Source organism: Ascaphus truei, chromosome 2 (assembly GCF_040206685.1).
Source record: "Ascaphus truei isolate aAscTru1 chromosome 2, aAscTru1.hap1, whole genome shotgun sequence".
Classification (NCBI taxonomy): domain Eukaryota; kingdom Metazoa; phylum Chordata; class Amphibia; order Anura; family Ascaphidae; genus Ascaphus; species Ascaphus truei.
The window spans coordinates 455,846,092-455,860,643 of record NC_134484.1 but is presented as its reverse complement, the minus strand read 5'-3'; the positions used below and the strand labels follow the sequence as shown (position 1 = coordinate 455,860,643).

General features: G+C 38.9%; 1 protein-coding gene across 14 annotated transcripts in view; it reads right to left on the bottom strand.

The window, feature by feature from the left end:
* Positions 1–446: 446 nt before the first annotated feature.
* The window catches only part of LOC142487903 (vasoactive intestinal polypeptide receptor-like), a 313,067-nt gene continuing 298,961 nt past the window's right edge, over positions 447–14,552 (bottom strand). For all 14 annotated transcript variants that reach the window (XM_075587972.1, XM_075587977.1, XM_075587976.1 and 11 more), the window contains 3 exons: positions 6,875–7,004; positions 3,143–3,184; positions 447–1,527 (listed from right to left, as the gene is read on the bottom strand). In XM_075587972.1, the coding sequence (XP_075444087.1) occupies positions 1,336–1,527; positions 3,143–3,184; positions 6,875–7,004 (364 nt within the window). In that variant the 3' untranslated portion in view covers positions 447–1,335. The remainder of the gene's footprint in view (positions 1,528–3,142; positions 3,185–6,874; positions 7,005–14,552) is intronic.

Sequence of the window (14,552 nt, the reverse complement as noted above, 5' to 3'; positions counted from 1 at the left end):
ATACAAATCTGTTGATAGGTTGTTTTCATGTTTGTTTTTTTCTTTCATGTGTTTTTATATAAATTTTACTGTATTTTTATACTGTGCAGCTTAGGGTTTAGTCACCATCAGGTGTTCTCCTGGGTAGTACTTAGCCGTCCAGCTGCACAGCTGTTCTGAGGTGGGGTTGGATCCCCTCAGAGTTTGTGTGTATTTTTAATAAATTACCTTCCACTAATCCCTGGTGCGCATTTGTGCATTTTTTATTATCTTGTATTTCAGGGTGAGCTCCCCCCTTTATAAGCGGGGTTCACCTAGATTTGAGAGTTTCTGGGGAGACGCTTTATGTACATGCTGCAAAGGGATCATCCACACCATCATACAGCACGAGCGCTGAATATCCTGTTTTTTCTACACTAATTAGGATATTTTACTTTTTAATCAATATAGTGCATTTTATGCCCCAGTTTTGCAGCCAAGATACTTTAATACATCACCCTCACATGGATTCTCCACTATATAGCGTGGGGCCTGGCTTCTAGCTTCTGAGATATAGATTTGGATTAGAGATGTGCAAACATATACCATTTTCCATGCAAAAACAAAAAGATGGGGGAAAAATTACAAAGTTCGCCAAAATAAATTTGCAGGCAGGTTACATGACCAATATGTACGTCTCATTGATTAGGTGACCTTGTTTTATGTTTGTTTGTTTTTTTTTCACGAAAAGTAGCTCAAATTGAATAATGTTCTCAAAATGTAATAAAAATGTGAAATATCACACTTTTAAAAAAACAAGCAAAAATAAAATATTCGCAAACCGGTTTCGCTACAGTTCGCACATTTCTGTTTTAGATCTATTCTTCCATACTGTTCATTAATTATTTTCACAAATACCCAATAATGTGTACTGCCTTCTGTCTTATTCTAGCTTATTTAGATTGATATAAAGTCCATTTGTGTTGCAATATATAACATTATCAACAGAAATTTTGCAGGTGACTTTTCTCAGCACACATTTTTAAAAACAAAATAAATATTTTTCCAGGCTCAGTTTAAAAGGCTTGTTTGTAATATGTTTGTAACAACTGTCACAAGACGTTCCAGTATGAAGTCAAGATTCTCTAGCTTTTGTATGATTAATTATGTAATGCAACATGTATGGTCCACTTTGTCATGAAGACTCAAAAGCTATAAACATAGCACAGGTCTCACGACCTCAAAAAGTGCAGTTCCCCAAAAAAACTTGTGTGCAGACTTTCCATCATGCTGTATCATCTTCCAGATGATGATGTTATCGCTCAGAAAATGTCTTTTCTAAAGTTTTTTTTTTTTTTTTTATTGATCTTGAAGTTATCAGACTAAGGAAAATTCCGCTTGGAAGCTGGAACACCTTCTTGTTTTCGGACTGCATTTTGCCAACATAGAAATCTGGGTGCTGAAGTTGGTTCCGTTGCTTCCCAGTGATGGCTGGTGATACTTCATGTCTGCTCCCAAAAATGTTTCCATGTGCCACCGCCTCCATTTCCGTTTCAGTTCAGCTTGAACCTTTTGCATACAGGAAGAGAAGCAAACATTTTAGTACACCAATTTTTAAATAAGTCACTGCTGCTCATTATGGGGTAGACCCTCAGAGGTCAGTTAAATCTGGGCTACTAACGTGACATTACCTAAATAGGTAACATCCGTTAGTTTTCCTCACTTTACTGGGTATCTACAACGCTAATGATATGCAAAAACAATGTATGTTCAGCAAACTAGCAACATTAGGTTAGCTGTATTAACATAGATCTTTCTTGTGCATAGAGGTGTTAACCAATACACTGCGCATGCGCATTGGCAAAACTATAACGTATGTTCCAATTAATGCGCATGCGTTACAGAAGCGGTACCAGGAGGTCTAGTGAGCCTGGCAAATCTGCTTAAAAAAAGGAGGAGGAGATATTTCTTGTAAATAGTTTTGATATTATTTTCCCTGTTGATTATTTCTGACTTTATTGTTCGCAGACTGTGAAGTAACTACAGATGCAACTGCCGGTTGTAGACTGCTTGCCAAGGAAAATCTGTGACTATCTCGCAGAAACTCGTGAGATGGTTCACAGCAGGCTGTAATGGCCCATCGGATTAAAACTGCGGGGTTCCCTGCATTTGAATGGGACTCGCAGCCCGGTAGGATTCACAGAGCGTGTCCTATTCAAGTGTAAGGACCCCCGTTGTGTTAATCCGATGGGCCATTAGTCTGGCTGCAGGAATCTCGCAGTGAGGGATGGTTTAAAGTGCAGTATTCTCTAGGCAAGCCGTCCACAACCGGCAGTTGCAGCTGTATGTGGGGAATAAAAGTTTTGTTCACAACTTCTGTCTCTTAGTTATTATTTTAATAATATGTAAACACATTATAGTACACCCGTTCTTAAAACAGTCAATATTATATACCGTATTAGGTCAGCCAAACATATTATACATTCACTTTAATCACTAAAAACTATAATATAGTTTATTATATGAACTTAATGACACATTATCAGGTGTGTCCCTTGATGTGTTTCAGATATTTATATGATCCATTATATATGTGTGCGTGTGTGTGTGCGTGTGCGTGTGCGCATGGCACATGTAGTGAAATGGTTAAGTCCTACACTGCAATCATTTGGGTAGCACTTTAGACCTGCACTTTTTGCTTGTGCAGTAGGCTGTTCCCTGAAATATGATAGGCATAGATGTGAGTAACGGCAGGTTTTGATGTGACCTAATTATTGTAGCATTATTTCCATGCGCTAACATGAACACAGATTTGCGGATATGCGATGTAGGTTAACGGCTCATTATCATATGATTTGCATACGAGTACGTTAGTGGTCCGATATTATCCTGGTTAACATGATGGCATCGTAACACTAATCACCTTTGTGGATGTGCGTTACAACTAATCGATACGTTAATGGGGGTAACATCACACTAAAACATTTAAGCGACCTCATTGGATCTACCCCTAAGAGCCTCTGATAATACTGTTCTCAAGCATTCCTAAGCAAATATATTTCTGATTTGGAAAGCATTAAAATCGTGCATTTAAAAAAATTAAATAAAAAAATCACATAGAAAGCAATGCATATACACATAAATAATAATGTAAAACAAAAACAAAAAATCGACTAAATCTTACCTCTCCATTAAGGAAACAATAAAGGATAGCCACCACAAATCCCTAAAAATATAAAAGGAAATGTAATGTTCATGTAAACAAAAATAAAGCACAGCATACATAAAAAAAAAGTATTAGTGAATGAATGTTAATTCATTTAATTGTTATCTATGTTGATTTGGTTTTACTTAAAATCTTCCAATATTTTCTGATAAGTTCCACGCAATAAATTCTTACAAACAGTTACCGCACTAAGCCAATTCCAGCATGTGACAAAGTACAGTATATGTACAATCTTCACTAAAACAAACCTTAATGCTATATATTTATATATATATATATATATAGATATATATAGATATATATGTATATCTGCTCCCACTCCACACACACCTTTTGTAAAGCACTGTATATACTGTGGGCTCTCCATTCATGTTAATTCACACTGATACACATACTGTACACACTCTTTCATCACCTGCTTTCAGGAACCTTTTGACACCTCCAGCCATAAAACACATCCACACCGGGGGAAGGACCAGCACAGATAACATTCCAATAGACACTGTTTATAGTATAGGTTTTGCTTGCTTCATTCATTGTAACATCGCCGGAAGAAGAGATCAGTGTATCTCGAAATCTCGCACAAATAAAAGCATTTCGTTAGCCACAGAACGGCATCATCTATTTATTTTTTGATTATATATATATATATAAACCTTAATGACATGCAAATGAGCATACAGTAATATTTCCATTTGCTATATGCTTTGCTGTGAAAGGTTTTTGTCACTTTTTTTACCCACCATAACTTAACTAAGTATATAGTATATATATATATATATACCCAGTATATACCCAGTATATGTATATATACCCATCTATGCAGTGTGTACACCACTAGATAGTAAAGCAAATAACCATTGCCTTCAACTAAAGTGAAAAAGATATTTCAAAGTGCCCATTGGGTAGTTCTAAATGCTAAAACGTACATCTCAGTAAGAATGTGGGGCAGTGTAATTGACCCCTGCCGACCTCATTAAACATAAAGTCCCCTTGTCCTTACAGATTTTAGTCAAATATATTATCAAGATGCAATCACTACAATCAATGATGAAACACATAGATATTTTGAAGCCCTGGACAATAGTCTGGGTAAAATGTCGTAATAAAAAAATCATAATTAAAAATATTATAATAATGACCCTTTTATCTAATTGGATTGCAGATGTCAAAATTGAAGTCAAGCCTTTGATACTGAGCAATAATAATCTTCTCTCAAATAAAGGTGTAGAGTCTTTAACTTAGGGTACAGAAACTCAAATAAGAGTTATTTCTGCGAAGCTTTTAAAAAAAAATTACAATAGGAACATCCTTCTATCCAAAAGAGAACAGATATATACAATCCAAGAAACTATATGTAGATTTTTCAAAATCTACTATAACATGCCATTCACATATGATACATTGTTATTCCTTAGCAAGAGTGCAGAGGAGAGATATATAGATAAAATAACTTTGATATAGAGATATAGATAAAATAACTATTTGGAACTTGGAGGTTGGTGTATACTGTATAATGTAAGTTTGATGTAATTGTCATTTTTGAATTGTGTTAATAAATTCCCAGTTTGTAAAACAAGGTGCAGCCATCCCTTTAAAACAAATCTGATTATTCATGCACAGTTATTTCCATATACAGAGTTTGAGAAGGGGATTATTGTGATCATTATATATCTTCTAGATCAGGAGTAGCCAACTCCAGTCCTCAACAGCTACCAACTGGTCAGATTTTCAGGATACAGTCGGAGACTGAGCCACTGATTGAGTCACCTGTACTGAGGCAGGGACTGACTGAGCCACCTGTACTGAGGCAGGGACTGATTGAGCCACCTGTACTGAGGCAGGGACTGACTGAGCCACCTGTACTGAGGCAGGGACTGACTGAGCCACCTGTACTGAGGCAGGGACTGACTGAGCCACCTTATCTGAAGCCGGGACTGCTTGAGCCACCTGTACTGAGGCAGGGACTGACTGAGCCACCTGTACTGAGGCAGGGACTGATTGAGCCACCTGTGCTGAGGAAGGGACTGAATGAGCCACCTGTACTGAGGCAGGGACTGACTGAGCCACCTGTACTGAGGCAGGGACTGACTGAGCCACCTGAACTGAGGCAGGGACTGATTGAGCCACCTGTACTGAGGCAGGGACTGACTGAGCCACCTGTACTGAGGCAGGGACTGATTGAGCCACCTTATCTGAAGCAGGGACTTATTGAGCCACCTGTACTGAGGCAGGGACTGCTTGAGCCACCTGTACTGAGGCAGGGACTGACTGAGCCACCTGTACTGAGGCAGGGACTGACTGAGCCACCTGTACTGAGGCAGGGACTGATTGAGCCACCTGTGTTGAGGAAGGGACTGAATGAGCCACCTGTACTGAGGCAGGGACTGACTGAGCCACCTGTACTGAGGCAGGGACTGACTGAGCCACCTGAACTGAGGCAGGGACTGATTGAGCCACCTGTACTGAGGCAGGGACTGACTGAGCCACCTGTACTGAGGCAGGGACTGATTGAGCCACCTTATCTGAAGCAGGGACTTATTGAGCCACCTGTACTGAGGCAGGGACTGCTTGAGCCACCTGTACTGAGGCAGGGACTGATTGAGCCACCTTATCTGAAGCAGGGACTTCTTGAGCCACCTTATCTGAAGCAGGGACTGCTTGAGCCACCTGTGCTTGCACGTGCTGATGTCCTCCCGCTGGTAAAACAGCATGCCAGCCCCTCCCCTTTCCCACATGCAGAATATTCAAAACAATGGGCGCTTCTCCTGCTAGTGCATTGTGTATGTCTGAGTGGGAATAATAAGGTTGGCTACATCTGTGTGTCAATGGTTTGCTGCACTGAGGATTAACTAAAAGACAAAGAAAATACACAATATTCCATGCTAGCACAGAGCACCCACAGTGAGCTTTTGTTCGTACATCATTATGATTTCCAGCAATAACCCAATCTGTAATGAGCGACTTGTTTTGCCAGCAATGATCACAGTAAACATTTTAACTTTACCATTGTGGGAATAGAGAGAATCAAATCTATTATGAACATGTAAGAAACTCCAAATTGTGCTTGCTCCAGAGAGGCAAAATACAACATGAAAGACTAACAAGTTAGGGTAATGAGGGTTTTAATGAGATCATAAGAAAAATAGTTATTGGTTTGTGTAGGAATAACTTCAGGTCAGTTGTGTGGAAAGATTACCAACCACGTATTTACAGTATTATAGATGCACCTAACCAGAGGTATATCACTAGCAGATGCTGCATTCTAATCACAGTATCTTTCATAGAGGCTATGCCAGGGCTATTTGGTAAAAGAACTCACAGTAACTAAATGTCAACATATTTTGGGGAGATTATGATTAATAAGAAAATGCAAAGTGATATGAAATTATTACTAATGGTGTTTGACCCATGCATTTTCACATTGAAGCCTCATGTATTAATGTATTCATAAGTCTTAATTGCTTAGTGTTCTAGCAGTTTTCCCAACTATAATGTTATTGGGTTATTCATGCAGTATGGTTTTTTTTTTTTTTTCCATACCCAAACGTTTGTTCTATTTTCACTATAAACTGCCAATAGAACATTTACCCCAAACTGTGGGAGATTTTATTTGTTAGTTTAAAATAATTAATAGAATTTATGATTGACGAGGGATCTGAATGTATGTAATAATACAGTTACCAATACCTGAAAGGATCCAAGAACTAGCTCAAAAACCACCTTCACCTCAACTTTAAAGTTGTCAGGAAAAAAGGCAAACATGATGTAGTGAACTCCGAACAGAGGAATCAGCAGAAGGGTGGACTTGGCCAGTCTCCTGTTTAATAAAAGACGGTTTCAAGTTATTGCATGGCTTCTTTAACTCTAGCAATACAAAGAAAAGCAAGGTAAAGCAATTAAACAAGCTGAACGGTATATTTATTATTTACAATACTGCATTTTTTAAATAGTTTTCAGCACTAAAACAGAAATTATTTAAAATGAATTTCTTACTTCTAGCCAATGTCTGCAACTGACCAACTGAGTTAACATTTAAAATACATGAATGATACAGAAGTATTGGTTTTATTCTCACTTTCTATAAATAGATTTTCTGTTTATATCAGGTTATCAATGTTTATCTTCTAAATCTCTAAGAAATACATTCTTTTTCAGGCAGCGTTGGGGATTAATGGTTGAACAGGGGAAGGGGAGGAGGGGATGCTTTGCCCTAACTATGAGTGGAGTGTATAACTCACTAGAGTATATTGTGATGATAACCTTCCTCTGACGGTCTGGAGCATTCCTAAACTGTTGGTGGCTTGTATGACCCCCTGCCCTACTTTTTAGAGTGTGCACCAATCAAGAGGATCCCTGTTCTTTCTCAAGTATTTCCTATTTTATTGCATTGGGGATTATATGATAAATCCCCCAAAATCTCTTTTAGAAAATAACAAGATTGCTACATACATTGCTTGAAATCTGACATGTGAACATACAGTATCTGCATATAAATTGTTTGAAAGTACCACTAAAACATACGCTAAGACAACAACAGTGTTTTTAGTAGTCTTTCCTCTGGGATGAAGGATTCCTGCAGCTTGCACCCTACTGGCTGAAATATTAATTGACTGCATCTCACACAGCTGTTCTGGGGTGGTAACTACGCTTTGGTATTACATGACAAATGACAGCCCCAATTTTCTTTCCCATGTTTATCCATAAGGACATACTCAATGTAGTGATTATATTCTGCTATGTACTGTATTGTCATTTAATAGAAACCAGTGGGAACACTAAAGTAATACATTAGGTAATATAAACATAACAAAGTGCACTTGATGGCAAATTTATTGACCGATATAAAAAGCCCCAATGCAAACCTCTTCTTTCTGTTAGGACACAACGCTGGTGACTGGTAGCATTTTGCTCCAAACACCTTATTAATTATGTAATGTAATAACAAAGGACAGAGAGGGTGTAGTGCATGATATCTTTTATTAGACCAGCAAGTAGTTGATACCCAATGAAGGACCCTGAGAGGGTTGAAAGCTTATTAATCAACTACTTGTTGGTCCAATAAAAGGGATCATACCCCCTACTCCCTCTCCCTCCTTTGTTACTACATGGTAGAAAGGACCAACACTGTGACCCACCCTTCTTTGCCTTAATTATGTAATTTAAATAGGGAAGACACACACGCAGAAACATTCAAAGGTAGCAACATTAGTGCATTTCACAACCACCGTGGTGTATTTTGTAGTCACAAAAAAATAATAATAAGCGGCAGAAACTGGAACTGTTTTTTTTAAATTAAACTATTGATTTGGTTAGAGAGTAAATACATACACTACACAATCTAGTTTGTCCATGATTTCCTATTCTGCTACAGTGTATGTCAAAAGTAAAAAATAACTTGTCAGGTTTATACATTTGATGCCCTATGTAAGGGAAAGTATACAGTATGAAGCACTTGATGGTCTGTATGACAATAATGCAGTCTGTATGATGCACTGAAACGGAGTCTCACACTATATTTTGACTTCATCTTACATCAGAATTGTCAGCCTCAATTGTGCACTGAAATGATCCATGATAAATGCATAACTAGATACCTGATCTGCCAAGCACTATCTTTATATATTACTGCTTTCACTTCAATAGCCTCTTTTATATATCAGATATAGGGGCTTATGCAGAGAGGAACGTTAAAAAAGTTTAAAATGGCTGTAAAATAGCCACAGATTTGCCGTTAGTGAAGGTGTTATGCAGAGAACGTCGTTAACTCATTTCGGCAAAAAAAATGCTAATTGCCAACTTTTCCTGGCTATTTGAAACTCGCCATACTAATGCACATATTGGCGTGTTCCAGCGATTCGGAGCTTCTGGAATACCACGCTATATTAGCATGGCGAGTTTCAGGTTCTCGCCACGAGTTTGGCGAGTTTTACAGCTCTGAAAAATTTTCTGGGCACTTTTAAAAATCGCGCCATTTTCTCCCGAGTTTAAGGATTTCTGGCTAGTTTTTTCGCCAGAAGATGGCGCTATTTCCTTATCTATGCTCTCTGCATGAGCCCCATAGTTTCTTCCCGTTCTGAACTCTACTACACAGTTTATAATTCACTGTATTTTATTTTCAATTAAAATGTAAAAACTCCCCTTTAGATGGCAGTGTCCTGTAAAATAATGCAGGGCACTTATTTGTCTGTTTATTGATTTCTGAGAAACAGCATATTTTTTTACCATTGCCTTGTCCTGATATTCCTATATATTTATGTATTATTTCCATTATGTTATTTAAAAATATATTTGAAATGTAATTATTCCCTTGTCTCTATCATCAATATCAACTTTCTACTTATTTCAATAGGCACCTAAGGATTGTTAAAGTTACAATGTAAATAAATTATCTTAATCACAGAAAAACTAGATTAACATTTGGCTTACTACTGTATATTCTCAATTAAAACAAATAACTAGGTAAGGGAGACACACTGGAACAAATTTACCATATCTATCACAAATATATTAATATTTTCTTTGGGTTTTGCAGCATTTTAATGGACTAATATGAAACTTCCATATATGTATGTATGTATGTCTTTATTTATATAGCACCATTAATGTACATAGCGCTTCACAGTAGTAATACACGTGACAATCATATAAATAACAAATAATATAAATAACAGATCATGGGAATAAGTGCTTCAGACATAAAAGTAACATTTAGGAAAAGGAGTCCCTGCTCCGAAGAGCTTACAATCTAATTGGTAGGAGGAACATACAGATACAGTAGGAGGCCATACTGGTAAGTGTCTGCGAGGGGCCAAGCTTTATGTATCAGGTGAATAGTGTTAGCCACGGAGCTACTCCTATACTTCGTTAAGCAGGTGTGTTTTAAGATGGGTGTTAAAGGTGGATAGAGTGGGTGATAGTCGAGTATTGAGGGAAGGGCATTCCAGAGGTGAGGGGCAGTCAGTGAGAAAGGTTTAAGGCGGGAGAGGGCTTTAGATACAAAGGGATAGAGAGAAGACATCCTTGAGCGGAACGCAAGAGTCGGGGTGGAGCATAGCGAGAAATTAGGGCTGAGATGTAAGGAGGGGCAGAAGAGTGTAAAGCTTTAAAAGTGAGGAGGAGAATTGAGTGTGAGATGCGAGATTTGATAGGCAGCCAGGAGAGGCCACTGGAGAGTCCAATTTAGTAGAGTATCCATTGACATGTGTACCTCCCAAAACTCTCCTCTACACAACATTTGGAGAGATACCTGTGAACACAACTGAAATAAGCTAGTTTGCATATTGCAATAATCTTATTACCCAGGTATCTCAGGCGATCTCCACCTGTTGTGACCGGGACATTGCCTTGCATAGGAGATTCCGGCACCCCATAAAGAGGCCTGTATCTCGGGAAACAGGGGGTCCCCGGACATAAAACCAACAAGGTTCAGCTCCGGAGACCCCCTGCACCTCTACACTATGAAAGAAATGTATATTTAAAAAAATATTTTTCGGGCGATATTTCAGCTGGGAGAGGCGGCTCTCTCAGAGCAGCTCTCTGCAGCAGAAATGAATCGCTGGTTTAGGCCTTTTCAGAGGCTCGATGCTCTCGCTGGCAGCAACTCGCCCATTTTGGGCATTTTGCTATCACTGGTAATCGAGCCTTTCAGAATACCGTGATAGCAACGCCCAAAAAACAGTCATTTTAAATTCCCTGGCGATTTTTTTTATCACCCTTCTCTGAATAAGGCCCTTAAAGCTATAAAAGAAACCAATGAAAAGTAAATCTAAAAAATGGATGCACACAGAATGATACTGTAAGTATTGAAATGTCTGAAGTTGTGGTTCACTCATCAAATGCCTGGATAACCAGGTAAATCATGAGCCCGTTTTTTAAAGATTTACAGGTAGATGGTCTATTGAATCATATGAGGCACAGAATTCCAAAAAGTAGGAGCAGCGTGGCTAAAATCTCAGACTCCAAAAGAAGTCAGGGAGATTCTGCGAACTGTTCACCTGTGGATCGTCGTGAGCAGGTGGAAGTGTAGGGAACCAGGAGCTCTTTCAGATAGTCGGGACCCTGATTATATGCCTTTGAATGTCAGCAACCCAATCTTGAAAAAGAATCCCCATCTTATAGGCAGCCAGCGCAGAGAACAGAGAACAGGTGTCATGCGGCAAGAACATGTCTGGTAAGTTGCATTCTGTACCAGCTGCAGGTGAAGCAGTTCTATTTCTGTAAGTCTCAGATAAAGTGCATTGTAGTAGTGCAAGGGAGATCCTTTGGGGGAATTAAGTGCTTACTACTGGCTATGTTCCTCAGGTGAAAGAATGATAATATGATCAAAGCAGACAGCTGATTTTTAAGTGTTGTCACAATCAAGGACAATACCAAGATTCTTCAGTTATTGACCTAGCTGAAATCTTGTTATCAGATGGTAAAGACTCAGGGCAAGCAGCATTAGACACGTGTGAAAACACCCACATATCTGGGAATTAACCTAATTTGAATATGCTAATTATATTTAAGAAAAGGAAATGTGCATATTTTTCAGGTATATTATTGTTAATATTGTACATTTATAAAGCAACAACATATTCCACAACGTAGCACAATGAGGGAATAGAATTATATCAATTACATAAGTAATCAGGTGTGTTCAAAGTAATCTGTCTCTCATACAGTAGAGGCAGCGATTATTCTAACAAAAACCAGTGGCAATTCCCCAAAAGACCCAGGTACACCCAGGTACATTCTGAATACATTTCCTTAAACTAGCCCCAGCATTTTTGCATTGATTAATGGCCTATCAGATTAACAGCGGGGGTCCCTGGCAGTCCCATTCAAACTGAATTGGAATGCCAGGGATCCCTGCTGTGTTAATTCTATGGGTCGTTAGTCAAAGCAGAAATGCCTTAAACGTGCCTCAAACTAGCCCAGCACATACCCAGCACATACCCTGAATGTAACCCGGCTAGTTTAAGGCAAATGTTAGAATAAGCGTTGCCTCTACTGTACATACAGAACTTGACATTACTGGATGTTAAGACATTGGAACGTTACAACAGTGGTTCCCAACCTTTTTTCTCTCAAGGCTACCCTATTCCCGCATACTGTACGTAATTTTCAGTTGCTGAGGCACCTCTGAAATAGTTTAAATACAGTTAGGTCTGGAAATAATTGAACACTGACACAATTTTCATAATTTTGGCTCTGTACCCCACCACAATGGATTTGAAATGAAAAAACCGAGATGCAATAGAAGTGCAGACTTTCAGCTTTAATTCAAGGGGTTGAACAAAAATATTGTATGAAACGTTTAGGAATTGCAACCATTTTCATACACAGTCCCCTTATTTCAGGGGCTTAAATGTAATTGGACAAATTAACACAATCATAAATAAAATGTTAATTTGTAATACTTTGTCGAGAATCCTTTGCAGGCAATGACTGCTTGAAGTCTGGAACGTATGGACATCACAAAACACTGGGTTTCCTCCTTTGTGATGCTTAGCCAGGCCTTTACTGCAGCTGTCTTCAGTTGTTATTTGTTCTTGGGTCTTTCTGCCTTAAGTTTTGTCTTTAACAAGTGAAATGCATGCTCAATCATGTTGAGATCAGGTGATTGACTCGGCGATTGCAGAATATTCCACTTTTTTGCCTTAAAAAACTTCTGGGTTGCTTTCGCAGTATGTTTTGGGTCATTGTCCATCTGTAAAGTGAAGCGCCGTCCAATCAACTTTGGAGAATTTGGCTGAATCTGAGCAGACAATATATCCCTATATACTTCAGAATTCATGCGGCTGCTTCTGTCTTCTGTCACATCATCAATAAACACTAGTGACCCAGTGCCATTGTAAGCCATGCATGCCCATGCCACCACACTGCCTCCACCGTGTTTTACAGATGATGTGGTATGCTTCGGATCGTGAGCCGTTCCAAGCCTTCACCATACTTTTTCTTCCCATCATTCTGGTATATGTTGATCTTAGTTTCATCTGTCCAAAGAATGCTGTTCCAGAACTGAGCTGGCTTTTTTAGATTTGTTTGGCAAAGTCTAATCGGGCCTTTCTATTCTTGAGGCTTATGAATAGTTTTCAACCAAAAAAAGTCAGTGTGTGCGCTGTCCCTTTAAATCCTCTCTCTTCTAAGTCTGCAGTTTCTCTTTGCTGCTCCCAATCTCCTGTGATCAGCGTGGCACTTTCAAACACATAAATACACAAATGGGGCGCAAAAAGGAAAAAAAATGGATGGTTTACACCTTGTGGTGAACCGTCTGTATTTGCCCTCGTAAAGTCTTCTCTATGGTAGACTTGGATAATGATATACCTACCTCCTGGAAAGTGTTCTTCACTTGGCTGGATGTTGTGAAGTGGTTTTTCTTTACCATGGAAAGGATCCTACGATCATCCACCAGTGTTGTCTTCCGTGGACGTCCAGGCCTTTTTGTATGCAGAGCTCACCAGTGCATTCTTTTTTTCTCAGAATGTACCAAACTGTTGATTTGGCCACTCCTAATGTTCCTGCTATCTCTCTGATGGATTTTTTTTTTTTTGCAGCCTAAGGATGCCCTGTTTCACTTGCATTGAGAGCTCCTTTGATTGCATGTTGTGGGTTCACAGCAACAGCTTCCAAATGTGAATGCCACACCTGGAATCAACTCCAGACCTTTTACCTGCTTAATTGATGATGAAATAACGATGGAATAGCCCACACCTGTCCATAAAACAGCTTTTGAGTCAATTGTCCAATTACTTTTGGTCCCTTGAAAACGAGGGGGCTACATATTAAAGAGATGCAATTCCTAAACCCTTCCTCCAATTTGGATGTGAATATCCTCAAATTAAAGCTGATAGACTGCACTTTAAGCCCATATTCATCATTTAACTGTAACTTGAATTTATTTTGGCACACAGCCGAAATAACAAAACTCGTATCAGTGTCCAATTATTTCCGGACCTAACTGTAGCTACATACACAAAACAGACACGGGAACAGATCGCTAAAACCACACAAATAAAACAGTCACAGAAAAAATAAAGAAGAAAGAGATGGTAACAATAAACAGGGCAGACAGAGAGAAGAAAATAACCAGGACAAACTGTCACGAGAGAACAGCACATAGGATATAGTAAACTGAATGAGTGTATTTCCTATGAGCAGAACAGACAATACATCAAGCAAATAACATTACAGAAATATTTACACTTACTGGGGTTGGACAAGGAGATATTCAGCCGAATAGCAGCTCCTTAGTTGTTATAGGTCACAACAAGCACGACAAGCACAGGAATAAGGGGTGCAACAAACTATATAGTTGCAGGCCTCCCACGCCTAACATGGCAGGTCAGTTATTGGTGAACAATTACCTTGTCCCAATCACAGG